Here is a 25,355-nt window from a genome sequence, read left to right as displayed (position 1 = left end):
AAATAAAAGCCAGACTCCATACAACACATCATCTCTCCAGCATATAATCAATCATACTAGACAAAGAAGCAAGAAAATGTGATCCATGATGAAGAAAACACTTTTGAAATGACCACTAAATTGATTTAAGAGCAAACTGGACAGCATAAAAAAGAAAGGGTCTGTAAACGTGAAAACAGAACAACAGAAATTAGTTAATCTGAAAAACAAGAGATGAAATTGTTTTCCAGGATCTGTGAGACAACAACAAGCCATCTTTAGTACACATAAGAGAGTGGAAAAGGATGGAGCAGAAAACACATAGATGAAAATATTCCAAATCTATGGGAAAAAGTCAAACTCCAGTTCCGAAAAGATCAATGAACCTAAAAGAGGATAAATACAAAGAAAATCATGTGGAAGTTAGAATGATGCCCACCACAAGCACCACCAAGAAAAAGATGCCTGCATTCTAATGCCCAGAAACTATGAAAACTTACAAGCCAAAAGGGTCCTTTCTGTTACGATTAAACTAAGGATGTTGAGATAGGAGATTATTTTGGATTATCTGAGGAAGGGGCCCCCAGTGTCTTCACAAGGGTCCTTGCAAGCAAAGGAGGGAGGCACGAGAATCAGAGGACAAGACGTGAGTATAGAAGCAGAGGTCAGAGTGAGGCAGGGCCATAAGCCAGGGGATGCAGACCACCTCAACAAGTGGAAAAAGACAAGGAACTGGGTCCTTTCCAGAGTCTCTGGAAGAAACACAGCCCAACCGCCCACTTTAGACTTCTGACCTCCCAAACTCTATGAATAAACATGTGTGATCTTAAGCCACTATCTGTGGTAATTTGTTTACAGCAGTGACAGAAAAGCTAAACAAACACAGAGAGGCTTAAACACAGAAGAAAAATCTAAAAATCAGAGAAAAAAGATACATTACACACAAGGGAACAGTGATACAGATGGTAACTGGCTGTTCATCCCTAAAACACGGAGGTCAGAAGAAAGTGAAACCACATATTGAGTTTCAAAGCGACTGCCTTGGTGGTACAGTGGATAGGAATCTACCATCAATGCAGGGCACACGGGTTCAATCCCTGGTCTGGGAAGATCCCACATGCCGCGGAGCAACAGTCGTGTGCTAGTTACTGAGCCCGTGTGCCACAACTCCTGAGTCCATGTTCCTAGAGTCTGTGCTCCACAAGAGAAGCCACTGCAATGAGAAGCCCGCACACCACAACTAGAGCAGGTCCTCACAGCAATGAAGACCCAGCTCAGCCAAAAATAAACCAAGTACTAAAAAGAAAAAATAAAGTGCTGAAGCAAGCCAGAAAAGAAACTAGTCAATCCAGTATTCCGTATTCATACAAATATACTTCCCAAAAAATGAGGATAAAATAAAGACACTCCAGAAAAATTAAATATGAAATGATTTACTGCCAAGAGAACTGTCCTATAAGAAATGCTAAAGGAAATCGTTCAAACTCAAGCAAAATGATACTAGATGAAATCTGATCAACAGAAGTGACAAAAGCTGGAAATGGTGAATATGTGGGTACACATAACAGACTATGGACTGTTCTTTCATTTCTAAATTTCTTCAAAATAATAATAAAAGCAAAAATATTAATACTGAAATGTGGGGTTATATATATGTCCAAGGGTAGTACATTAAAAAAAAAAAAACTAGTACAAAATAAGGGAGATAAAAATGAAATTATAAGACTAAAAGGTCTGTAACATATTACTTTTATCAAGAATAAAGGAGGGGATTTTACAGACATTAAAATAAGAGAACATTGTGAACAACTTTATGCCAACAGACTTAATTTCTATGAAGTGGACAAATTCCTTGATAAATACAGTTTATCAACTGACTGAATAAGAAATAGAAAATGTGAGTAATTCTATATCTACTCTTGCCTCAAGAGAAGTCTCAAGCTCTGAGGATTAAATTCTATAAAATGCTTAAGGGAAAAAATAATACCGATCTTATACAAATCTTTCAAAAACCAGACATTTCCTATCTCAATTTATGGGTATAACCTTGATACCAAGATCCATAAAGGATATTAACAAGAAAATAAATTTATAGACTAGTATCGTTCATACACATAGTCACAAAAATGCTTAACAAAATACTAGTAAACTGAATCCAGCATATTAAAAAATGATAATACATCAAGTGAGGCTTATCTTGAAAATGCAAGATTAGTAATTCTTTAAAAAAAAATCAGTGGAATCTGTGATATAAAGAAAACAAAGGAGAAAATTAGGTCACTTCCAAAATACCAAAAAAGAGCATTTGATAAGGAGAAAATTAGGTCACTTCCAAAATACCAAAAAAGAGCATTTGATAAGGAGAAAATTAGGTCACTTCCAAAATACCAAAAAAGAGCATTTGATAAAATACATCATTCATTTGTGGTTTAAAAAAAAACTCTCAGAAAACTGTTCATAGAATCATAATTACTTAATTACATAAAGGGTTTTTCATATCTAATGAAACATTGAATGCTTCCTCCTACAATCAGGAAAAAGGCAAGCATGTTCATTTTTACCACTGTTACTCAATATATTGCCAGCTCATTCACTAAGGCAAGAAAAATAAAAGATGTGGGGTTTCAGATGGTCAAGAATCTGCCCACAATGTGGGAGACCCAGGTTTGATGCCTGGGTCAGGAAGACCCCCTGGAGAAGGAAATGGCAACCTACTCCAGCATTTTTGCCTGGAAATCCCATGGACAGAGGACCCTGGTGGACCCCTGTCCATGGTGTCACAATGAGTAAGGCACGACTGAGGAACTAACACCCCAAGGAAATAATAAAACTTGTCCCTATTTACAAACCACTCAATTAGGTCAGAAAAACCCAAGAATATATCAAAAACTACTAGAAGTAATGAGTGAATTTAGCAAAGTTGCAAGACAAATATCTATACCTGTGTACACATACATATCAGTTATTTCTATGTATTAGCAATAATGATTCGGAGAAGGCAATGGCACCCCACTCCAGTACTCTTGCCTAGAAAATCCCATGGACGGAGGAGCCTGGTGGGCTGCAGTCTATGGGGTCGCTACGAGTTGGACACGACTGAGCGACTTCACTTTCACTTTTCACTTTCATGCATTGGAGAAGGAAATGGCAACCCACTCCAGTGTTTTTGCCTGGAGAATCCCAGGGACGGCAGAGCCTGGTGGGCTGCTGTCTATGGGGTCGCACAGAGTCGGACACGACTGAAGCGACTTAGCAGCAGCAGCAGCAGCAATAATGATTACATGCGAAATTTAAAATAATACTACTTAAATAGTATAAAATACTCAGGAATGAATTTAACAAAAGGTATCCAAAGACCTGAACTGCACTGAAACTACAAAAGACTGCTAAGAGAAATTAAAGAACAACTAAAAAATAGAGAAATATATCATGTTTCTAGATTGGAACACTCAATAAAGTTAATATGCCAATTTTTCCTAAATTTATCTATAGACTCAAAGCAATCCCAATTAAAATCAACACTTTTTTCTTGTAGATAGTAACTGATTCTAAAATCTGTATACAATCAAAAGATGTGTAATCACTAAAACACTCTTAGAAAAACAAAGTGAAAAGATTTATATTACCAGGTTGAAGACTTAAAAGAAATCTATAGCAATCAAAACAGTATGGAAGTGGCATAGGATCAACAAATCAATGAAACAAAATAGAGTTTAGAAAAAGACCCACATACAATCAAGAGGCAAAAGCTCCAAGGCAATTCTATAGAAAATAACTGAAATTCTACACAAAGAAAAGAATCTATAGGCAATTCTATAGGAAAGGAAAGTCTATTTCACAAATAGTGCTGGGAAAAAAACTGGATAAATATATATCTTAAAAACAGGAATCAGTTCAGTTCAGTCACTCAGTCGTGTCCGACTCTTTGCAACCCCATAAACTCCAGCACGCCAGGCCTCCCTGTCTATCACCAACTCTCGGAGTCCACTCAAACCCATGTCCACTGAGTCAGTGATGCCATCCAACCATCTCATCCTCTGTCGTCCCCTTCTCCTCCTGCCCTCAATCTTTCCCAGCATCAGGGTCTTTTCAAATGAGTCAGCTCTCCACATCAGGTAGCCGAAGTTTTGGAGTTTCAGCTTCAATATCAGTCCCTCCAATGAACACCCAGGACTGATCTCCTTTAGGATGGACTGGTTGGATCTCCTTGAAGTCCAAGGGACTCTCAAGAGTCTTCTCCAACACCACAGTTCAAAAGCATCAATTTTTCAGTGGGAATAAAATTCTTTTATTTCATCTCTCATGTTATTAAGAAACTTGCAAAGTTTTAGATAATTGTATTTTTTTAAATTAATTTTAAAGCTACTTTACAGAATATACAAGAATTTGAGCTGAATCATACACTTATACATAAAAGCTAAAACTGTAAATCTTCAAGAAGAAAACAAAGGAGAATATTTTCCCAACCTTTCCTGGAGTAGGCAAAGATTTCTTAAGGACACAAAAAGCTCTAACATGAAATATGCCTATCTCATAAAACTGAAATTTGTAAGAATGTTTAAACTTCTTCCCATCAAAAGAAACATTAAAAATTTAAAAATAAGCAGACTATATTTGCACTAAACATATGCCAAAAGACTTGTATATAAATGGTACCTGCAATTCACAGATTCAATGTGATCCCTATCAAATTACCAATGGCATTTTTCACAGAACTAGAACAAAAAATGTCACAATTCATATGGAAACACAAAAGACCCCAAATGGCCAAAGCAGTCTTAAGAAACAAGAATGAAGCTGGAGGAATCAACCTTCCAGACTTCAGATTATACAAAGCCATAGTCACCAAGCTGTATGGTACTGGCACAAAAACAGAAATATAGACCAATGGAACAAGATAGAAAGCCCAGAAATAAACCCATGCACCTATGGGTACCTTATTTTTGACAAAGGAGGCAAGAATATACAGTGGAGCAAAGACAGCCTCAACAAAAGGTGCTGGGAAAACTGAACAGCTGCATGTAAAAAAGTGGTATTAGAACACTTCGTAACACCATACACAAAGATAAACTCAAAATAAACTCAAAATTGTCCTCAAAATTTCTTAGAGGAAAACATAGGCAGAACACTTGATGACATAAATCAAAGCAAGATCCTCTATGACCCATCTCCTAGAGTAGTGGAAATAAAAACAAAAGTAAACAAGTGGGACCTGATTAAACTTAAAAGCTTTTGCACAGCAAAGGAAACTATGAACAAGGTGAAAAGACAACCCGCAGAATGGGAGAAAATAAGAGCAAATGAAACAACTGACAAAGGATTAATTTCCAAAATATATGAGCAGCTCATACAATTCAAAACCAGAAAAACAACCCAATCAAAAAGTGGGGAAAAGACCTAAACAGACATTTCTCCAAAGAAGACATACAGATGGCTAACAAACACATGAAAAGATGCTCAACATCGCTCATTATTAATGTAAATCAAAACTACAATGAGATATCACCTCGCACTGGTCAGAATGCCCATCATCAAAAAGTCTACAAACAATAAATGCTGCAGAAGGTGTGGAGAAAACGGAACGCTCTTGCACTGTTGGTAGGAATGTAAATTGATACAGCCACTATGGAAGACAGTACGGGGATTCCTTAGGAATAAAACCACCATATGATCCAGCAATCCCACTCCTAGGCATATATCCTGAGGAAACCAAAATTGAAAAAGACACATGTATCTCATTGTTCATTGAAGCGCTATTTACAACAGCTAGAACATGGAAGCAACCTAGATGTTCATCGACAGATGAATGGATAAAGAAGTTGTGGTACATATACACAATGGAATATTACTCAGCCACAAAAAGGAATGACTTTGAGTCAGTTCTAATGAGGTGGATGAACCTAGAACCTATTATACAGAGTGAAGTAAGTCAGAAAGAGAAAGATAAATATCATACTCTAACACACATACATGGAATCTAGAAAAATGGTACTGAAGAATTACTTACAAGGAAGCAATGGAGAAACATACGTAGAGAACAGACTTATAAGGGGAGGAGAGGGTGAGATGAATGGAAAGAGTAGCATAGAAACATTACCATATGTAAAATAGATAGCCAACTGGAATTTTCTATATGGCTCAGGAAACTCAAACAGGGGCTGCGTATCAACCTAGAGGGGTAGGATGGGGAGGGAGATGGGATGGAGGTTCAAAGGGGAGGGGATATATGTATACTTAGGGTTGATTCAAGATGAGATTTGACAGAAAACAACAAAATTCTGTAAAGCAATTATCCTTCAATAAAAAGTAAATTAAAAAAATAAACTGGAGCCTATTATACAGAGTGAAGTAAGCCAGAAAGAAAAACATAAATACAGTATACTAACGCATATATATGGAATTTAGAAAGATGGTAACAACAACCCTGTGTACGAGACAGCAAAAGAGACACTGATGTATAGAACAGTCTTTTGGACTCTGTGGGAGAGGGAGAGGGTGGGAAGATTTGGGAGAATGGCATTGAAACATGTATAATATAATGTATGAAACGAGTTGCCAGTCCAGGTTCAATGCACGATACTGGATGCTTGGGGCTAGTGCACTGGGACGACCCAGAGGGATGGTATGGGGAGGGAGGAGGGAGGAGGGTTCAGGATGGGGAACACATGTATACCTGTGGCGGATTCATTTTGATATTTGGCAAAACTAATACAATTTGTAAAGTTTAAAAATAAAATAAAATTAAAAAAATAATAATAATAAAATAAATAGTGCCTGTAATTCAACAATAAAAAATAAACATGCCCATCAAAATATGCAAAAAACAGACTTTTTAAAACACCAAAAAGACATAAAAGGTAACAATAAAGATAACATGTCTTACTCTCATTTTTTGTTGGACAGAATTGACTATATAAAACATACATAATTTTTTTCTTTCTGGGATGTAATTTTATCCTCTCATTCTGCTTCACCAAGTATAATATTATAATAGCTTTTTGTCTCTAACCATGAACACATTTCAGCACCTGTTGGGTATTAAATTCCTATCACTTCTCATCAGGTATTCTTATACATTGCTGTTAGGCAAGTAAACAGTTTAAAATTTCTAGAAAGTAGCTTTATAATTTGTATTAAGAGGCTTTAAATGTTTATGCCATTGGATCAGTAATTTCTCTCCTGGGGATATGGCATAAGAAGATGATTTAAAATGTAAAATGAGATTTATGAACATCATGTTAATTACAGGAGTTTTTAAAACCACCAAACATCCAGAAACCTAAAAGTTCCATAAAGGAAGCATTTCATGATGAAATAATTATTATATAAATTGAGAAATATTTACAGAATGAAAGAGTAGGATTTTACTTATGATTCCATATATACTTAAAAACATGGAAATAAAGGCAACTGAAAGGAAATACTTCAAAATATAAATACAGTTCATTATGCATCATGTAATTATGACAAATATTTTTACTTTTAACTCTTATACTTACAAATGTTACCAAAATAAATGTTAATATTACCTTTTTCCTTAAAAAAAAAAAAATCTGGTATGTGTATAACTTCAACCTTGGGAATTTCTCTTTGTAACCTTTCTTACCTTTTGCTTTTCTAATTCATAAATACAAAAGAGCCTACATATTTTAATTTTGATTAACAAAAAGAGAGCTGTCTATGCTTTCTTTAAAGTTCAGGAGACTTAAATCTTTGGATTGCATACCATGTAGCAAATTAGGCTCCCAATTGCTCAATCTGAATAATGCTTTGAACTGTCTTGAAAAGTTTTAGATTACTTACAAACAGACTCAACATGAAAGAACCTTCACAGCTATAATGGCAGAAAATTGTGACAGAAATAAATAAATGTTACAATGTCTGAATACAGTCTGTTCAGTTCAGTTGCTCAGCTGTGTCTGAGTCTTTGTGACCCCATGGACTGCAGCACACCAGGCTTCACCATCTATCACCAACTCCCAGAGATTACTCAAACTCATGTCCATCAACTCGGTGATGCCATCCAACCATCTCATCCTCTGTTGTCCCCTTCTCCTCACGTCTTCAATCTTTCCCAGCATCAGGGTCTTTTCAAATGAGTTATTTCTTTGCATCAGGTGGCCAAAGTATTGGAGTTTCAGCTTCAGCATCAGTCCTTTAGATTAATATTCAGGACTGATTTTCTTTAGGATGGACTGGTTGGAGCTCCTTGAAGTCCAAGGCACTCTCAAGAGTCTTCTCCAACACCACAGTTCAAAAGCGTCAATTCTTCGGCGCTCAGCTTTCTTTATAGTCCAAATCTCATATCTATACGTGACTACTGGAAAAACCATAGCTTTGACTAGGCAGACTTTTGTTGGCAAAGTAATGTCTTTGCTTTTTAATATGCTGTCTAGGTTGGTTATAACTTTTCTTCCAAGAAGCAAGCGTCTTTTAATTTCATGGCTGCATTCACCAACTGCAGTGATTTTGAAATGAAGTGAAATCGCTCAGTCATGTCCGACTCTTTGCGATCCCGTGGACTGTAGCCCACGAGGCTCCTCTGTCCATGGGATTCTCCAGGCAAGAATACTGGAGTGGGTTGCCATTTCCTTCTCCAGGGGATCTCCCCAACCCAGGGACTGAACCCAGGTCTCCTGCATTGCAGGCAGACGCTTTATCCTCTGAGCCACCAGTGAAGCCCTTGGAGCCCCCCAAAATAGTCTATCACTGTTTCCATTGTTTCTCTATCTATTTGCCATGAAGTGATGGGACTGGAAGCCATGATCTTAGTTTTCTGAATGTTGAGTTTTAAGCCAACTTTTTCACTCTCCTCTTTCCCTTTCATCAAGAAGCTCTTTCATTCTTCTTCCATTTCTGCCTTAACAGCAGTGTCATCTGCATATCTGAGGTTATTGATATTTCTCCCAGCAATCTTAATTCCAGTTTGTGTTTCATCCACCCTGATATTTCACATGATGTACTTTGCACATAAGTTAAATAAGCAGGGTGACAATGTACAGCCTTGACATACTCCTCTTCCTCTTTGGAACCAGTCTGTTGTTCCATGTCTAGTTCTAACTGTTGCTTCCTCACCTGCATACAGATTTCTCAGGAGGAAGGTCAGGTGGTCTGGCATTCCCATCTCTTGAAGAATTTTTCACAGTTTGTTGTGATCCACACAGTCAAAGACTTTTTGGCACAGTCAATAAACCAGAAGTATATGTTTTTCTGGAACTCTCTTGCTTTTTCAATGATCCAGCACATGTTCGCAATTTGATCTCTGGTTCCTCTGACTTTTCTAAATCTACCTTGAATGTCTGCAAGTTCACAGTGCATGTATTGCTGAAGCCTGGCTTCAACAGAGAATTTTGGTCATTACTTTGCTAGTATGTGAGATGAGTGCAATTGTGCAATAGTTTGAGCATTCTTTCGCATTGCCTTTCTTTGGGATTGGAATGAAAACTGACCTTTTCCAGTCCTGTGGCCACTGCTGAGTTTTTCTAATTTGCTGGCATATTGAGTGTAGCATTTTCACAGCATGAGCTTTTAGGATTTGAAATAGCTCAATTGGAATTCCATCACCTCCACTAGCTTTGTTGGTAGTGATGCTTCCTAAGGCCCACTTGACTTCGCATTCCAGGATGTATGGCTCTAAGTGAGTGATCACACCATCGTGATTATCTGGGTCATGAAGATCTTTTTTGTATAGTTCTTCTGTGTATTCTTGCCACCTCTTCTTAATCTCTTCTGCTTCTGTTAGGTCCATACCATTTCTATCCTTTATTGTGCCCATCTTAGCATGAAATGTTCCCTTGGTATCTCTAATTTTCTTGAAGAGATCTCTAGTCTTTCCCATTCTATTGTTTTCCTCTATTTCTTTGCACTGATCACTGAGGAAAGCTTTATCTCTCCTTGCTATTCTTTGGAACTCTGCATTCAAATGGGTATATCTTTCCTTTTCTCCTTTGCCTTTCGCTTTTCTTCTTCTTACAGCTATTTGTAAGGCCTCCTCAGACAACCATTTTGCCTTTTTGCATTTCTTTTTATTGGGGATGGTCTTGATCCCTGCCTCCTGTACAATGTCACAAACCCCCGTCCATAGTTCTTCAGGCACTCTGTCTATCAGATCTAATCCCTTGAATCTATTTGGCATTAGTACTGTATAATAGTAAGGGATTTGATTTAGGTCATACCTGAATTGTCTAGTGGTTTTCCCTAGTTTAAGTCTGAATTGTCTAGTGGTTTTCTCCAGTTTAAGTCTGAATTTGGCAATAAGGAGTTCATGATCACAGTCAGCTCCCAGCCTTATTTTTGCTGATTGTATAGAGCTTCTCCATCTAGAAATAAATACACTTTACAATGTCTGATTATGGTCTGAATGAAATCCAAAAAGGTAACTGGGTTACCAAGCACCCATGAAGAATCATCTTAATTAATAGGAATGCAATTCAACCAGTAAAATGACCTAAATACTTCTGTCTTGAAATGTTCAATTATAAGATAAATAGTCTAAAAGAAATAATCTTTTCTCTCATTCTAGTAATTCTATTTCAAATTTCTCTTAAAGGATCACTCTGAATATTTTATATACACAAAAACAGATATACTTTTACCCAAATAACTACACTGTTCTCTTTATATAATCATCTTACACAGATGTGCATTTTCAAATAATTTACGTTCTCAGAAATGTAATCCATATAATATTGATTACACATGTGATCAATATAATTTCAAGGAACATGAAATTTAAGGACTGAAAATAAAGCACTTTAATTATTGAATAAAAAAAAAAATACACGGTGTCTGCCCTATGGATAAGTACGTAAGTGTTAGTCCCTCAGTTGTGTCTGACTCTTTGTGACCCCATGGACTGTAGCCCTCCAGGCTCCTCTGTTCATGAGATTCTCTGGGCAAGAACACTGGAGTGAATTGCCAGTCCCTTCCCCAAGGGATCTTCCCAACCCAGTGATTGAACCCAGGTCTCCTGCTAAAGAATTGCAGGCAGATTCTTTACCATCTGAGCCACCAGGGAAGCCCATGTTATATGGATAGTAACAACAACAACAATTTGATACTCATACACATCAATAGTAAGATGTATATGAGTATTGACTTGTTGTTTTTGTTGCTCAGTTGCTAAGTCGTATCTGACTCTTTGCAACCCCATGGACTACTGCATGCCAGGCTTCCCTGTCCTTCACTATCTCCTGGAGTTTGCTCAAACTCGTGTCTCTGAGTTGGTGATGCCACCTAACCATCTCATCCTCTGCCACCCCCTTCTCCTCCTATCCTCAATCTTTCTCAGCATCAGGGTCTTTTCCAATGAGTTGACTCTTCACATCAGGTGGCCAAAGTATTGGAGCTCAAGTAACGTTATTTAAATTACATGGGATGTTCAAAACTGTGCAGTTTAATCTACATTTAATAATTGTACAATTTCATGTTCTCTACACCAACTCCTATCTATTCTTTTTCTCCTTTACCTACTCATGACAGGATGGGAGAGATAGATAGAAAGATAAATAAAGATAAAGATAGAATATTAAACACTCTCTCCCAACCTAGTGAGTTCTCTGCACATTTGTATATCTTCTTAGATGTCTCACAGGGATTTCAATTTTGACTTACATGAAACAGAGTTCATTTTTGACACTTTTATCCTTCTTTTATATTTTCTTTCTCATATAATATTGTCACCTTTAATGACCTATGCTGGCCACCCACCCCTTTCTCACCCTCAAGATAAGTTCCTATCCATTCATCAACTCCTTCTGTCTTCATCATCACTTTCTTTACTCAGGCTTTCAGATACTCTCATCTCTTCACCTGGACTTTGGTACCAACATCCTGATTTTTCCATCTGTCCCCAGAAGTGTAGATTCTCATCACTTTCACACTGAAATCCAGATAACTTTTCTGAGCAACTAATCCAATCCTGTCTCATGCCATCAGTTGCAAACTCCCCATAACAGTTAAAACAACAAATTAAAAAAATATATATCTAACTCTTTCTGCCCTTCATTCACCATCTGCATCACCACTGGTTTCCATGTTCTCTTAAACTGATGCCTCTATGAGAGTGGCCACTTGGCAGTCTCACCCAAAAAGACTCCAATCTGTAAACATGGTTCTTTCTATCCTCATTCCACATCCCTTTCCCCCAGAATTTATTACCTCAGTCTGTGATTGCTCGTTTCCTTCCTCACCTCCCTCCCAACACTGGCCTGTGGGCACCCTGAGAACCCTGCTTTTCTATTGGTTAATTTTGTGCCTGTTTTATCTAGCAAGTGTCACTTATGGGTTCAATAAGTATTTGTGATTTCAACAACTATTCAATAAATATTTATGAGTGACACTAAACGAATGAAAGCAGCGGGATATTTTAAATAAATATTGCCTAGCATTTACAAAATCCCTATTAATTAGAGACCAATCCATACCATATTTCCCCAGTGCTGCATGGCCTTTAATGACCAACCTCAGAAGTTACATAGCATCGATTCCACTGTACTCTATTCGCCAAGTATTTGTAAGCCCATGTAGAGTCAAGGGGAGGTTATACAGACTTCAACCCTTGATGGGAGAAATCCACCAAATCTGATGCCAGTTTAAACCCACAGTCACCGAAGGACACTAATGAACTAAATTACTTTGAAAATATATGAATAAAAGACTTGCTTGTCCTGCTTCTCTGAAACAAACTGTATAACTAAGTAATCAAAGAGTGTGTGCTCAGTCATCTCTAGCTCTTGTGACCCCATGAACTGGAGACTGCTAGACTCTTCTGTCCATGGAATTTTCCAGGCAAGAATACTGGAGCAGGTTGCCCTTTCCTACTCCAGGGGATCTTCCCAACCCAAGGATCGAACTCATATTTCTTGTGTCTCCTTTATTAGCAGGAGGATTCTTTACCACTCTGCCACCTGGGAAACCCCAAAAGTTGGGGCACATGGCTTAGCTGTTGGGAGGCATGTGAGATCATCCCAGATTAGGGATCAAATCTGTGTTTCCTGCACTGATAGGCAGATTCCTAACCACTGAGCCACCAGGGAAGCCCCAACCAAGCAGCAGGTGTAGGAAAAACTTCTCCTTATAGAAACACCCCAGTTAACAAATGAAGAAGAGAGTCAGAATATCACTGCTGTGCAATTCCTGATGATTCCTAAATCCTAACATTGATCATCAAAGACTATTATTGAGAGAGAAAGAGAGAGAGAGAGAGAGAGAGAGAACCAGACATTACATATGCTCCTTTGGAAGAATAAAACACTGCTTACAAAAGAGATTTGGAGAAATATGTGTCTGATGAATCTATATCCAACTATCAACTTAGCAAAAACAAGTAAAAGAGAAGAGCACATTATTGAGACTCTGTGGACATTTTCAGCACAGTTCAGACTCAGGGAAACTTCACAGGACAAACAGCCTGGTCTCTTTGATAGATAAATGAAAAAAAAGAAAAGAGAGAGATGGGTGCTACAAAGACTTAAGAGTCATAACAACTAATCACCATGAATGTACTTTATTTGAATCCTGATGCAAATGAACAGAGCAAGAGAAAACAGATGACATCTGCAAGACAATTAGAAATTGAGCACTGAGTAGATATTTAGTAATATTAAGATGCTATTGTTTTTGAGATGGTATGATTGTATTCATTAAAGAAAGTCTTATTTTTTAAAAAACATATTCAGAGATATTTATGGGTAAAATTATATAATGTCTTAGATTTAGTTCAAAATAATGTAAGAGAGGAGACCATAGTTGGAGACAGAAATAAGATTGCGCATGAATTGATAATAGGTTAAGCGACACCCGCCAATGCAGGAGACATAAGAGACATGGGTTCAATCCCTGGGTTGGGAAGAAACCCTGGAGAAGGGCACGGCAACCCACTCCAGTATTCTTGCCTGGAGAATCCCATGGGCAGAGGAGCCTGGAGGGCTACAGTCCATATGGTTGCAGAGTCGGACCCAGCTGAAGCGACTTTCCACACACGCATGCATGAGACTTGGTGATAGTGAATGAGAGTTCAATATGCTGTCAGTTTCTCCAGTGAACTTTCCCCATAACAAATATTTATTTTGCACACACACTTTACTGATGCCCCAAAGTCAAAACTTCTAGGTAAATTCTCTAGTGCACTTTGTGATATCACCCCTGCCTGCCTCTCCAGGACCATCTGCATCACTTTCGCTCTTCACCTCTTTTTAAGCTACATAAAACTGACTGTAGTCTGCACAGAAGACTATGCTCTCTCAGACTACCAAGTGTCTGTACATTTCCCTTTTTCAAGACTGCCAAGTCCCATCCTTCTTCACCTGGCAAAATTCATTCATCTGTCACATTTCTTATTGCCAATTACAAGTCTCAGGTTCTCTGCAGTGGACCGGCGATACACTAGACTGATGGATACCAGTCAGCTGCCATTCCCACCCGACAGTCCACCCCTTCCCTGCCCTCTTCCCTGCCCTGTGAAACTGAACCAGTTAGACTGTGTAGTGGCTGGAGAGCAAGAACTGTACTGATGTCTCTGGCTCCCTCCCTGACAGGCTGGCACAGGATGACTGCTTTCACTTAGCAAACACTATGCCTACCAGGTGGTCCTTCCTATGTCCTTCTTTTTCTGGTACAGCTGACTGCTTCCTTGCCTTTGCATCTTCAGCTCAGGAATACCCCACCGTCCATCGTCGCTTCTCATAAACCTAGTGCACTACTTGTAAGAGTCCATCCGTTGAAGTCTCCTCTAATTACCCAGTTTCACTCTGCCTTCCCCTTCTTGTTCAGACTTTCATTATATAACTGTAAGCAGAAACAACCCAAACCAAAGAAAGACTTCTAAACAGAATCTAACACAGATATAGACTGAAAAGTAACATAAGAGGAAGAGGTAAAGCACATTGGAGATGGGCAGCATATGCAATGGTCCTGTGGTACAAAGAAGCAAAGGATGTCCAGTTGACTTGAGAGGCAACAAGCTAGAAAGCACAGAGGGCAGTGGTAAAGGATGGAGATTTGGAAAGGAACTCAATTTTGCAGTAAAGATTTAGTTTGTGATCTTGAGAGCAATGGGAAAGTGTCTCATATTCTCCCTGCCCTTGCAGGCCTAGGTAAGGGATCATCTTCTTTTAGCCATTCCTTGACAGTCTTCTACAGCACAGCCAGGACTAGGAAACTCTCATGGCAAAAAAAATTCAATACATGTTCACTGGATTCGTGAATAAATGAATGAGCAAAATAACACACGACCAGGTTTGTGACTTTCTCGGGCACCTCCAAACATTCTTCCTTGTACATACCCTAACTGGACTTATTCTTATTTGGTCTTGGCTGAGTCTTTATCTATAATTAACATAAAGACTTTGGAAAGAAAGAGTTACATATGAGCTATGTATGATCTTGAAAATTAGATCATTCCCAGACCAATCTTTTACACTTAATGACCATTTCATTCTAGACACATCAAATGTAATGAGCAACATCACCATCTCAGGAGATGGACATTCTTTTCAATAATCACAAGAGTTTATTCTGTTAAATCTCACCAATTCAAGGTGATGGAGGAAAAGTCACTTGAAATCCATGAGATGGATGAAAGAGAGAGTTGTTTTAGGTTGTTTAGAACAAGAAATACAACTTTCTAGCCTTGGGTTATAACAGCACGAACTAAGTGCTAAGAAGCTTTATTTTCATTTGCTTTACAAACTGATGGTATGGCTGATCTATATCTGATAAAATGATATGCAAAATTTTCAATTAGTTTCTTTATCATTCAATAATAAGTTAAAACACGAGGCTAAAACCTGCTTGCGACTGACCTTATTCTATACACTTACATGTCTAATGCCAGGAACCAAAATTAAAATGCAAAGTGATCTCAAAACTGGTAAGTGAATATTCATTAATGTCGTGAGAAGTCATTCTATATTCAGATATTCTATGATAATGTAGATGCCCATTTTATGCTTAAGTGGGTAAAATGGAGATGAATGCAAATAACCATGTTCTTTTTTATCTAAACTTGAGTCCTCCATGAACCAACAATGTATCAAATGGCAAGATTTCTACATCAATGTTGGGATATGTTTGTGGCATAATGGTATGTAATTAACATACAAACTTTACATTTCATTCTGATAGAAAATATCAGGAAAACTAACATAATATTCATTTACCTTTGAAGTTCAAACAAATACGCATCAACTTTTTTTAGTGACACAAAGAATGACTTTTTGCTTTTGGCTTCCCCTAGCAACTCTACATTGCATACAGCTTATAAGTTGATAAGCCAGGAAACAACATTATACCAAAATCTTGTAAAATGAATAAACTCTCATTGTGACTAAAACACAGTTTACTTCAATAAAACAGATGTATTGCTCACCAAAGATGCCATGGTGAACCCAATGACTTCAATATAACCATCATCATGACGCTGAGGTTCAAAGTCATGGTGATCTCCTGGGTTCCCCCAGGGCATTGTGCCAGCACAATATCTGCAAGAGAAGAGTAAAATTAGAATTAGAGTTTGTGCCAGTCTTCTCGTGATCATCATCAGGTAATAATTTATAGTTTGATCTGATGTTGATTTCACAAAAGAATGGCTTTCTACTCTTGGTTCATGTCTCCCAACAGAAAAGAAAATGGGTTTATCCCCTTCCCCTCCAAGTATCAATTTATGAAAATGGGTCAAAATTTGACAACAAAAGCACCCCATGGTGTCCAATTTTCTACTAATTGTCAACTTTTTATTTTTAAATTTTTATTGGAGTATAGTTGTTTTACAATGTAGTGTTAGTTTCTACTGCACAGCAAAGAGAATCAGCTATAGTATATATCCATCCCCTCTTTTTTCCCTTTGGAGTTCAAAGAGATCAAACCAGTCAATCCTAAGGAAAATCAATCCTGAATACTCATTAAAAGGACTGATGCTGAAGCTCCAATACTTGGGCCACCTGATGGGAAGAGTCGACTCATTAGAAAAGACCCTGATGCTGGGAAAGATTGAAAGCAGGAGGAGAAGGGGACCACAGAGGACGAGATGGTTGGATGGCATCACTGAGTCAATGGACATGAGTTTGAGCAAGCTCTGGCAGATGGTGAAGGACAGCGAAGCCTGTGTGCTGCAGTCCATGGGGTCACAAAGAGTCAGACACGACTGAGTGATGAACAACAACGGCAATCCCCTCTTTTTCAGACTTTCTTCCCATTTAGGTTACCACAGAGCTTTAAGTAGAGTCCCCTGTGGTGTACAGTAGATTCTCATTAGTTATCTATTTTATACATAGTATCAATAGTGTGTGTGTGTGTGTGTGTGTGTGTTTCTTACTCTATAATTCACACAGGCCTACTTTCTATGACATCCCATGAGTTATCAATAGGTGGTGTCAGAATTTGGTCTTGGAGGGAGACATATACATGCCAGTAAGAGAGGAAAAGAGAATCGAGCTGGGTAAGCATCACCAGTAAATACATAATTAAGACAATGAGTACCCCAGGATGGGGGAACAGTAACTGAAGACAGAGGAGTAAAAAAAGGATGAGACAAAGATGTGAGATCAGAAAGGGAAGGGGAAGTCAGGGACACTGAAAAGTAGAATAAACAAAGTCCAGAGGGGAGATGGGAAGGAGCAAGAAGAGGAATAAGGAGAAGAAAAGAAAATTAAAGCAAGCTAACAAACAATGTTTCCTGAGAATCTAGGTCCCCTACTTCAACGACTAAGATGAAAATGCTTCTGGAATAGGTTGTAAGGAGCTAAACTGAGCATGGCCAAAAGTCACCAGGAGACTATGCTTTCCCAGACATAGATTTACATACACTTCTCATTTCAACCAAATTCAGTCTAAATAGAACTTACTTGTGGATTTTTGTGTCTGAGTTGTCTGGTTTGCAAATAACAAAGAGTCAGGGATCCATCCCTTTCAAATCTTGGCTTGGGAGCCTAGAATCTAAATTTAAGCCCACTGAGAAATGTGCTTATTTTGAGACTAGTTAATCTTAAATACCCCTTTCTCCTGAGGTATATAATAGCACCAAAGAAAGCTGACATTCTGGCTAGAAAATGCTGCTCTAATTGATCCTATTTTTTCAAAGCAATCATCTGGCAACGATTTTGAATGAATTCCATGCTGAAATCAGGCTGGAAGGTTTCCTAATAGCTTTTGGGAAACTAAGAACACGTATTTATGCAAGTCCATCATTCCTGGGGAGGGTGACAGGGTGGAGGGGTCCGTAATTGGGAATTACATTAAAATGTCTCAGTCCAGAGGGCTGCCTGGGCTTCTTAAGCATGGGTAAGTATACACCATGCATGCTATACCACATACATGAAAAAATACCATAGAGAACATTAAACAAAGCAAGTAGGAGAGAAAACGATCAGGCCTGGAGACTCTTAGTAAGTCATTAAAGTAACTATTTTTCACCGCTTGTACCTGGAAATTTTCCATCATGAGAGCAGAGAACCTTAGGTCAAACAGAGTTCACATCAAACCAAGGAAGACAATAAGAACAGGGCTTACCTGGGTATATTTAAAAATACTATACACTGGAACTTCAGTTCCTGGATCTTTGGGGTAAGATCGGTCCCATCACACTGCAACAATCAAAGCAGAAAAAGCAAGGGTTTTGAAGCAGGTGCAAGTCTACGAGCCAACTTAGCCGACAAGAACAGGTACCAAAGTCTCACCCTTGTCTTTGTCTGTTGCTGGCGTCGATGGCCATTACTGTGACTGAAAATTTATTCTAACTTTCCCGGCTCCAGAGTTCAGGGCTTGGTTTTGCTTTGACTTCATGTAAAAACAAAGCTGCCATTTGACCAAAATGTTTTTCTCTGGTCTCACAATCCAAGGAACTCTCATTATTCTTAACGTTGGACTGTGATTAGATACTTAGGCTTGTAGTATCAAAATTAAAAGATTTAGGTAGGTAAGTAGGTTTAGTCGCTAAGTCGTGTCTGACTTTTGCGACCCTATGGACTGTAGCCCACTAGGCTCCTCTGTCCATGGGATTTCCCAGGCAAGAATACTGAAGTGGGTTGCCATTTTCTTCTCCAGGAGATATCTTCCTAACCCAGGGATCGAACCTGGGTCTCCTGCACTGCAGGCAGACTCTTTACCAACTGAGCCACCAGGGATTGCAAGATATTGAATATAGTTCCCTGTGCTATGCAGTAAATCCTTAAAAGATTTATGAACACTTAACAAAAGGACAAAGCCTCAAGGTGAAGCCATAGTAATCTCTACCACCATCATCTGATTCAAAAATAGTCATGCATATGACCATTTATTTTCCTTGCTTTTTGAGATAATTTGTCTTTTGAAAATGTTCAATGTAATATTTTGAAAGAAGTTTGAAAGGAATATATCCTGCATGTTTTTTTTTCTAACTATCTATTATAAATTAGCATTATCTCCATTAGTGATTTACTCTTATCAGTGTAATCTCTTATAGACTGCGACTGGTCTTCTGAGAGGAACCATTTCATTGGTTCGGGATGTGACTTTGGGTTTCAAGGGCCTCAGGCTGGCTTGGCCTCAATACCTTTGTGTGTGGTTTCCCTGACCCACTTGGGGCTTCCCTGGTGGCTCAGATGGTAAAGAATCTGCCTGCAATGCAGGAGACCTGGGTTCAAGCCCTGGGTCAGAAAGATCCTCTGGAGAGGGGAATGGCTACCCACTCCAGTATTCTTTCCTGGCGATCTCCATGGACAGAGCCGCCTGGCGGGCTACAGTCCATGGGTCGTAGAGTCAGACATGACTGAGCAACCAGCACTTTCACTTTGCCTGACTGGTTAGTGCTTTCCTCAAGAGCATCCTCTGACTGCTCAAGGAAGAAGCTTTTCGTTTCCCTTTCTCATTTCCCACTGGTGACAAACGTCAAAAGAGGAGCACTCTGGCCAGGACTCTAGGCCTCTTGATGTCAAAGGTATAAAGCCTGCTTTTTATCTGCTCTCCTCACACCCTCATCACAGAATGTACCCCACCCCCACCCCCCGTCTTCTCCTTGGGAGACAGGGTTAAAGCATTCCCAGGATCCTTGCAAATTTCTGAAGTTTTCTTCAGAGGGACTTGCAATCCAGGTTACGATGACTCTGCTAGCCATCAAGGTTGTTTCATTCTCCTCCTCCCAGCTGATCTTAACACAGACTAGTTTTCATGAACATTCTCAAAAACTCTTTCTGGGAAATCTTATAATCCTAAATAAGCAAAGTATTCTCAAATGTTATTTAGATTGGAATGAAGTTCTAGACATTGATCGAAGGTGTTTTCACACTTTCAAAATCTTAAACACACATAAGGTCTCCCAATTTAAGGACTTGAGTTGATAGATGGCTCTACCAGTGAAGAAAAAATGTAGATGTCTTAAATGATCAAAACTGAGTGTTGTAAGCAACTAAAACTTTCAAAAAAAAAAAAACATAGCATGTGATATCTTAATAGTATGCAAAGCAGCTCTGTTGCATTACAGCAAAAATCCTATACTTATATATTACTTTATTTAGAACAGAATTATTTTTTTTTAATTTTCTACTTTTTCCACCTGAAAAAAATAGTGATTCTAGAAACTCAGCAAATTCTATGAAGATGCACGCCTCATAATATTTTACAAAATTTTCCTATATATTATTGCATTTAAACTTCACAACTCTTTAGGACTGCAGTTTTCAACTTTCTCCCTACTTCAAACACACAAAGGAAAATATTTCCAAACAAAAAAATCTTCCTGTGTACAAGCTCCCATGTGGATTAATCGAAACAAGAACACATGTGCAGTAGAACAAAAGAAGGATGTATGCAGGTTTTTGTTACTATCCTCTGGGTGTGTGTGTGTGTGTGTGTGTGTGTGTGTGTGTGTATGTGTGTGTATAGTATTTGTGCACATATTTTGTATTTCTGTGAGATTAGATTATTAACTATTACATCAGAAACACTGACTTCACCCCGTGGCAAAGATAAGATAGTCTGCTGTTATGTGTACATCTATTTGCTCTGACTTCCCATCTTTTCAGTCTCACTCTCAGTGATGTAATTGTAGAAACACCCTTGTATATTTCTGTGTCATAGCACAATGGTAATTGTTGTTTCAAATGCATGTGCTTTTAGTCATATAGACAAACCTGAATCCCAATTGTTAAGACTTAGTTTCTACTGTTTTTTTTTTTCTCTTCATAAATAAAAGATGATTACACAGACCAATCCACCTGGAATATTATACCTACTGGCTGATATCAAACCTTTTTTAAGTTTCCGGCTGCCACTTTGGCCTCTCTGCAGGCTTTTTTTAATCCCTGTTCTATGGCCACCCATGCCTGAGACATTTCTCAACAGGAAGACTGCCAGATGGGGGAGAAAAGCTCTCCAGTGGTGTGGAGACACACGGAGTTTAATTTCCACCCAGCTGAGTTAGACAGTGAACACCATTCAATATAGTCACTGCCCTCCACTCACTGGCTCTCCAGGCAGGTGCTACAATGTTCCCAATAATGCAAAAAAATACTGGGACAAGAAGGAAAGTTTATTTTTGGCTATTTGCAGGCCCCCACAGAAGAAAAAGGTTAAGTCTCAGGCAAGGTTGCTGCTACTTAAATAACCATCGTTTTATCAAAATTAAGATTTTCACAGTTGAATGGACTATGTCTCTTTCTCGTATCTAGATTTAAAAAGGCAATATTCCAGTTTTCAAGAGTTGCTACAACTAAAGGATACTAGCTTTTCATTAGTATTTTATGAGAACTGAAACATCTGAAAGCGATGCCAAAGGCTGTTAGTAGTAATGTCTTTGTTTCAAATGATTTAGGAGATTTGTGTCTTGTATGTGGTTTATTGGTGTCAAGAAAATTGAATATTTATTTTAGGCTCCTCTGTATTCCTCTATAAATCCATTAGTTTAAGGTCATATATTTTTCTCTATTTGCATGTATACCTTTTATCCTACCCCCTTCTGTCACAAATGCTATTCTTTATCCATTCCACAGTAAATCCAAGCATCGCTGTATTCCCATTTCTTTTTCCTCATGTGTATATTTTTCTGTGTTTCATGTTTCACTTTACTTATACAGGTATGTGCAGCAGTCATGCTCATTCCCTCTTTCAACTTGTTTACTTCAAGGAAACACTTTATCTTTCTTAATAATTAATGATATGCTATTTTAAAATATATCTCTTAGAGAAAAAAATGACTTCCCATCTCCCTTGCCTCCAAGATGAGTATCCCCCAACTTGAGACAGAGATTCAGAAGTAAACAGCAGCCAGAAAAACTCCTAAGTGGTAAGGGACCTTGACCAGGCTAGAGAGTAAGTGACCACAAAATACTAAAATCAAAGTATTTTTCTAAAATGAAGACTCTTCAGATAGCCTGGGAATAAAGCTAGTTGTTTGGTGAACATCTATTTCTACTTCAAGACCCAGCTCAACATCCTCGCTTTGATGACTTCCCTGACTACACCAGGGGAAGTTTGCATTTCTCCTTTTGTGCCACCAGCATATGACACAAACAGTCGAATAGCAACATTTATTCTAATGTTCTGCCATGAGTTAGGTGCCCTTCAGCATGACCAAACCATGAGTTTTTTCAGGAGCAAAATCCATCCATCTTATTTAACTTCATCCTCTGTTCAGTGCCTAACACATAACTTAATGCTCCTAAATGTTGGCTGAACACACCACACTCAATTCAGTTCAAGTTCTATGCAGCCCGCTGATTGAGTACATAAACTGGTATTTGGGGTTTACGTTAGGGACATGATATTTACATTCAAAGCGAAATGAGTCAACACGTGCAATACTTACGACAACTTTAACATGTTTGGATAAATCTCTAGAGCTTCTCTGTAGGAAATCAGAAAAAGCTGCCTATACCACAAGGAAAGAAAGAAAAAAAATGCTTCATTACACAGTTATGCCAAAGCCCTGCTTCTGTGATAGATAGGTCCTAGGAATTCTGAGTTATGCAAAAATACAAAATATAAAACGAATTCTCTAGAGTAAAGTAGTGCAGAGGCTGTCAAGTTGAAATCTTTCTCTTTGTTTTCAAAATGTAACATCATAAAATTTAAGATAGCAGTAGGAGAGAGAAAATATAGGTAATTTCAAGGGTCAGTTTGGAGATCTGACGGCCTTTCCTGACCTTCCTGTTCATCCAGTAGATGCTGATAAAATCTTTAACTCTCCACTGAGACTGTCTTGTTTCGCCTCTTTTTTACTTTAATCCCCTCTATCCAGTGGTATAAACTTAAGTGCACTTTAAAAATTAGTATTTTGGAGGCCCTCTTTTTTTTTTTTCTTTCTAGCCATTCACATCCAGGGCTGTCCCTGAGAAGAAGTAAAAAGAAGGGTGCCCGTTTATTTCCTTTATGCTTCCATGAAAAAACTCTCCATGGTCTCTTAATTTTGCATCCAAATGTCAATGCATAGGATACATACCCTTGTGAAAACTACATTCTTACCCAAGACTTGCCATACATCTTTCAGTCTACCTAATTTTCCAGTTCTCTAGCTTGACTTTGATGTTTGCTTTTCACACCACTTCTTGACTATCATTCCCACTCAGCGTGCGGGCTTTAAAGTTCAAAGATAATGAACTCTCTGCCAACTGACTTAAGAAATATACCCTTACTTTTATTCTTCAACCAACACATTAAGCATTAACTCTATATAAACATAGGGCTTGCTGGGTGGTACAGTGGTAGAAAATCTGCCTGCCATGCAGGAGACCTGGGTTTGATCCCTGGGTTGGGAATATTCCCCTGGAGAAGGAAATAGCAACCTATTCCAGTATTCTTGCCTGAAGAATCCCATGGACAGAAGAGCCTGGCGGGCTACAGTCCATGAGGTCACAAAGAGTTGGACATGACTGAGTACACACACACATACATAGACACACATGTAAACATCTGTGATGTGTATGTAATTATTAGCATAGTATATTAACATCTCTATTACCATCAGTAAATTAGTATAAATCACATGTAATCATTAAAAAATGAAATGTATACTTACCCCTGCATAGAACATTTTATTTCGAAAACGACTGTTGAATTTCTCTGGATTTGCTTCTGTGAAAGGGAAAAGGTGGTTTTGTTACACAGACTTCATTAGAAGTAGTGAGTTAGATTAGCTACTCCACGTTCTCTCTGTCCCTCCCCATCCCAAGGAACCAACAGCTTCATTATCGTGTTTCCCTCAGTTATAGGCAGTTGGCACAATAGCCCAGGGATACAAAATGTAGCCCCAAACTGTCATCAGTGGCAATATCAACTGAGACATGCAAAATATTAGGCTCCACCCTAATCCTACTGAATTAGAATGTCTGGGGGCTGGGGTCTGGTCTAGGAATCTGGTTTAACAAGTTCTCCAGGTGATTCCCATGCACATTAAAGGCTGAGACACTCTGGACTCTATTCAAAATAGAGGAGCAGCGAAGGGAGAAGGGAGAGGGTCCATTGTCTGCTTTGACCTCCATGGAGCACAGCTTCCATAAACTATGTATGAGCTCAAATTTAATATAGGGAATCTGGATAAAAATCAATGAAGAATTTGCTGTCACAGTTTGCAAGAACTCCTAACTACCATCTACCCTCTTGTTTGTGACAGGCCTCGAAAAACCATTTGATTTAGTGAAGATATGTAAATATTGTATGTATGTATATATATATATATATATATATATATATATATGTATGTATATCTATGCAGCTTCCAGGTGGCTCGGTGGTAAAGAATCTTCTTGCCAATGCAGGAGATGCAGTTTGATCCCGAGGTTGGGAAGATCCCCTGGAGAAGGAAATGACAGCCCACTCCAGCATTCTTGCCTGGGAAATCCTTCCTCCCAGAGGAGCCTGGGAGGCTATAGTCCATGCGGTTGCAAAGAGTCAGACACAGGTGAGCATGCACATACAGACAGATATAGATACATACAGATGACCTGCAGAATGGACTCAGGGCAAAAGACAGCAAAGGCTCTGACTAAGAACGGTTTAATTTTGTGTTTGTTCCTGGACATTATATAGGTTGAAGACCATAAATAGATTAAATAAGAATCTTCATCAGAGAATGTTCACATGAATTCAAGGGATGATAAATCCCCAAATGAAATACTATTTCCTTACACTCTTTCTGATAAAATTCCAAGACATTCCAAAGGAACCCACTGTCAACGCTCATCTTCTGCTATTTTGTTCATTTGTTATCCTTTTTATAGGAATAGCTCTTTCTCCAAGTCATTTCTCATCAGACAGCTGGCTGACTTGCTGCAAGTGTCCAAATCCCAACCCTGTATTTGAATGGCAAGCATGACACCAAATGGCAAAGTTCACAGAAACCAAAATTTTACCTACAATAGCCTGCCTTCTGGCCCCTATAATTCACATCCTTCACATGTGAAAAACAC

At 38.5% G+C, this 25,355-nt stretch overlaps 1 protein-coding gene across 2 annotated transcripts in view; it reads right to left on the bottom strand.

The window, feature by feature from the left end:
* The window catches only part of DGKI (diacylglycerol kinase iota), a 517,513-nt gene that overhangs the window by 188,102 nt on the left and 304,056 nt on the right, over positions 1–25,355 (bottom strand). For both annotated transcript variants that reach the window (XM_027538894.1, XM_027538896.1), the window contains 4 exons: positions 23,966–24,021; positions 22,757–22,819; positions 18,487–18,560; positions 16,349–16,460 (listed from right to left, as the gene is read on the bottom strand). In XM_027538894.1, coding sequence (XP_027394695.1) covers positions 16,349–16,460; positions 18,487–18,560; positions 22,757–22,819; positions 23,966–24,021 — 305 coding nt within the window. The remainder of the gene's footprint in view (positions 1–16,348; positions 16,461–18,486; positions 18,561–22,756; positions 22,820–23,965; positions 24,022–25,355) is intronic.

The sequence above is a fragment of the Bos indicus x Bos taurus genome, chromosome 4 (assembly GCF_003369695.1).
Source record: "Bos indicus x Bos taurus breed Angus x Brahman F1 hybrid chromosome 4, Bos_hybrid_MaternalHap_v2.0, whole genome shotgun sequence".
Lineage (NCBI taxonomy): Eukaryota > Metazoa > Chordata > Mammalia > Artiodactyla > Bovidae > Bos > Bos indicus x Bos taurus.
This window is presented reverse-complemented; position numbering and strand designations above follow the sequence as displayed.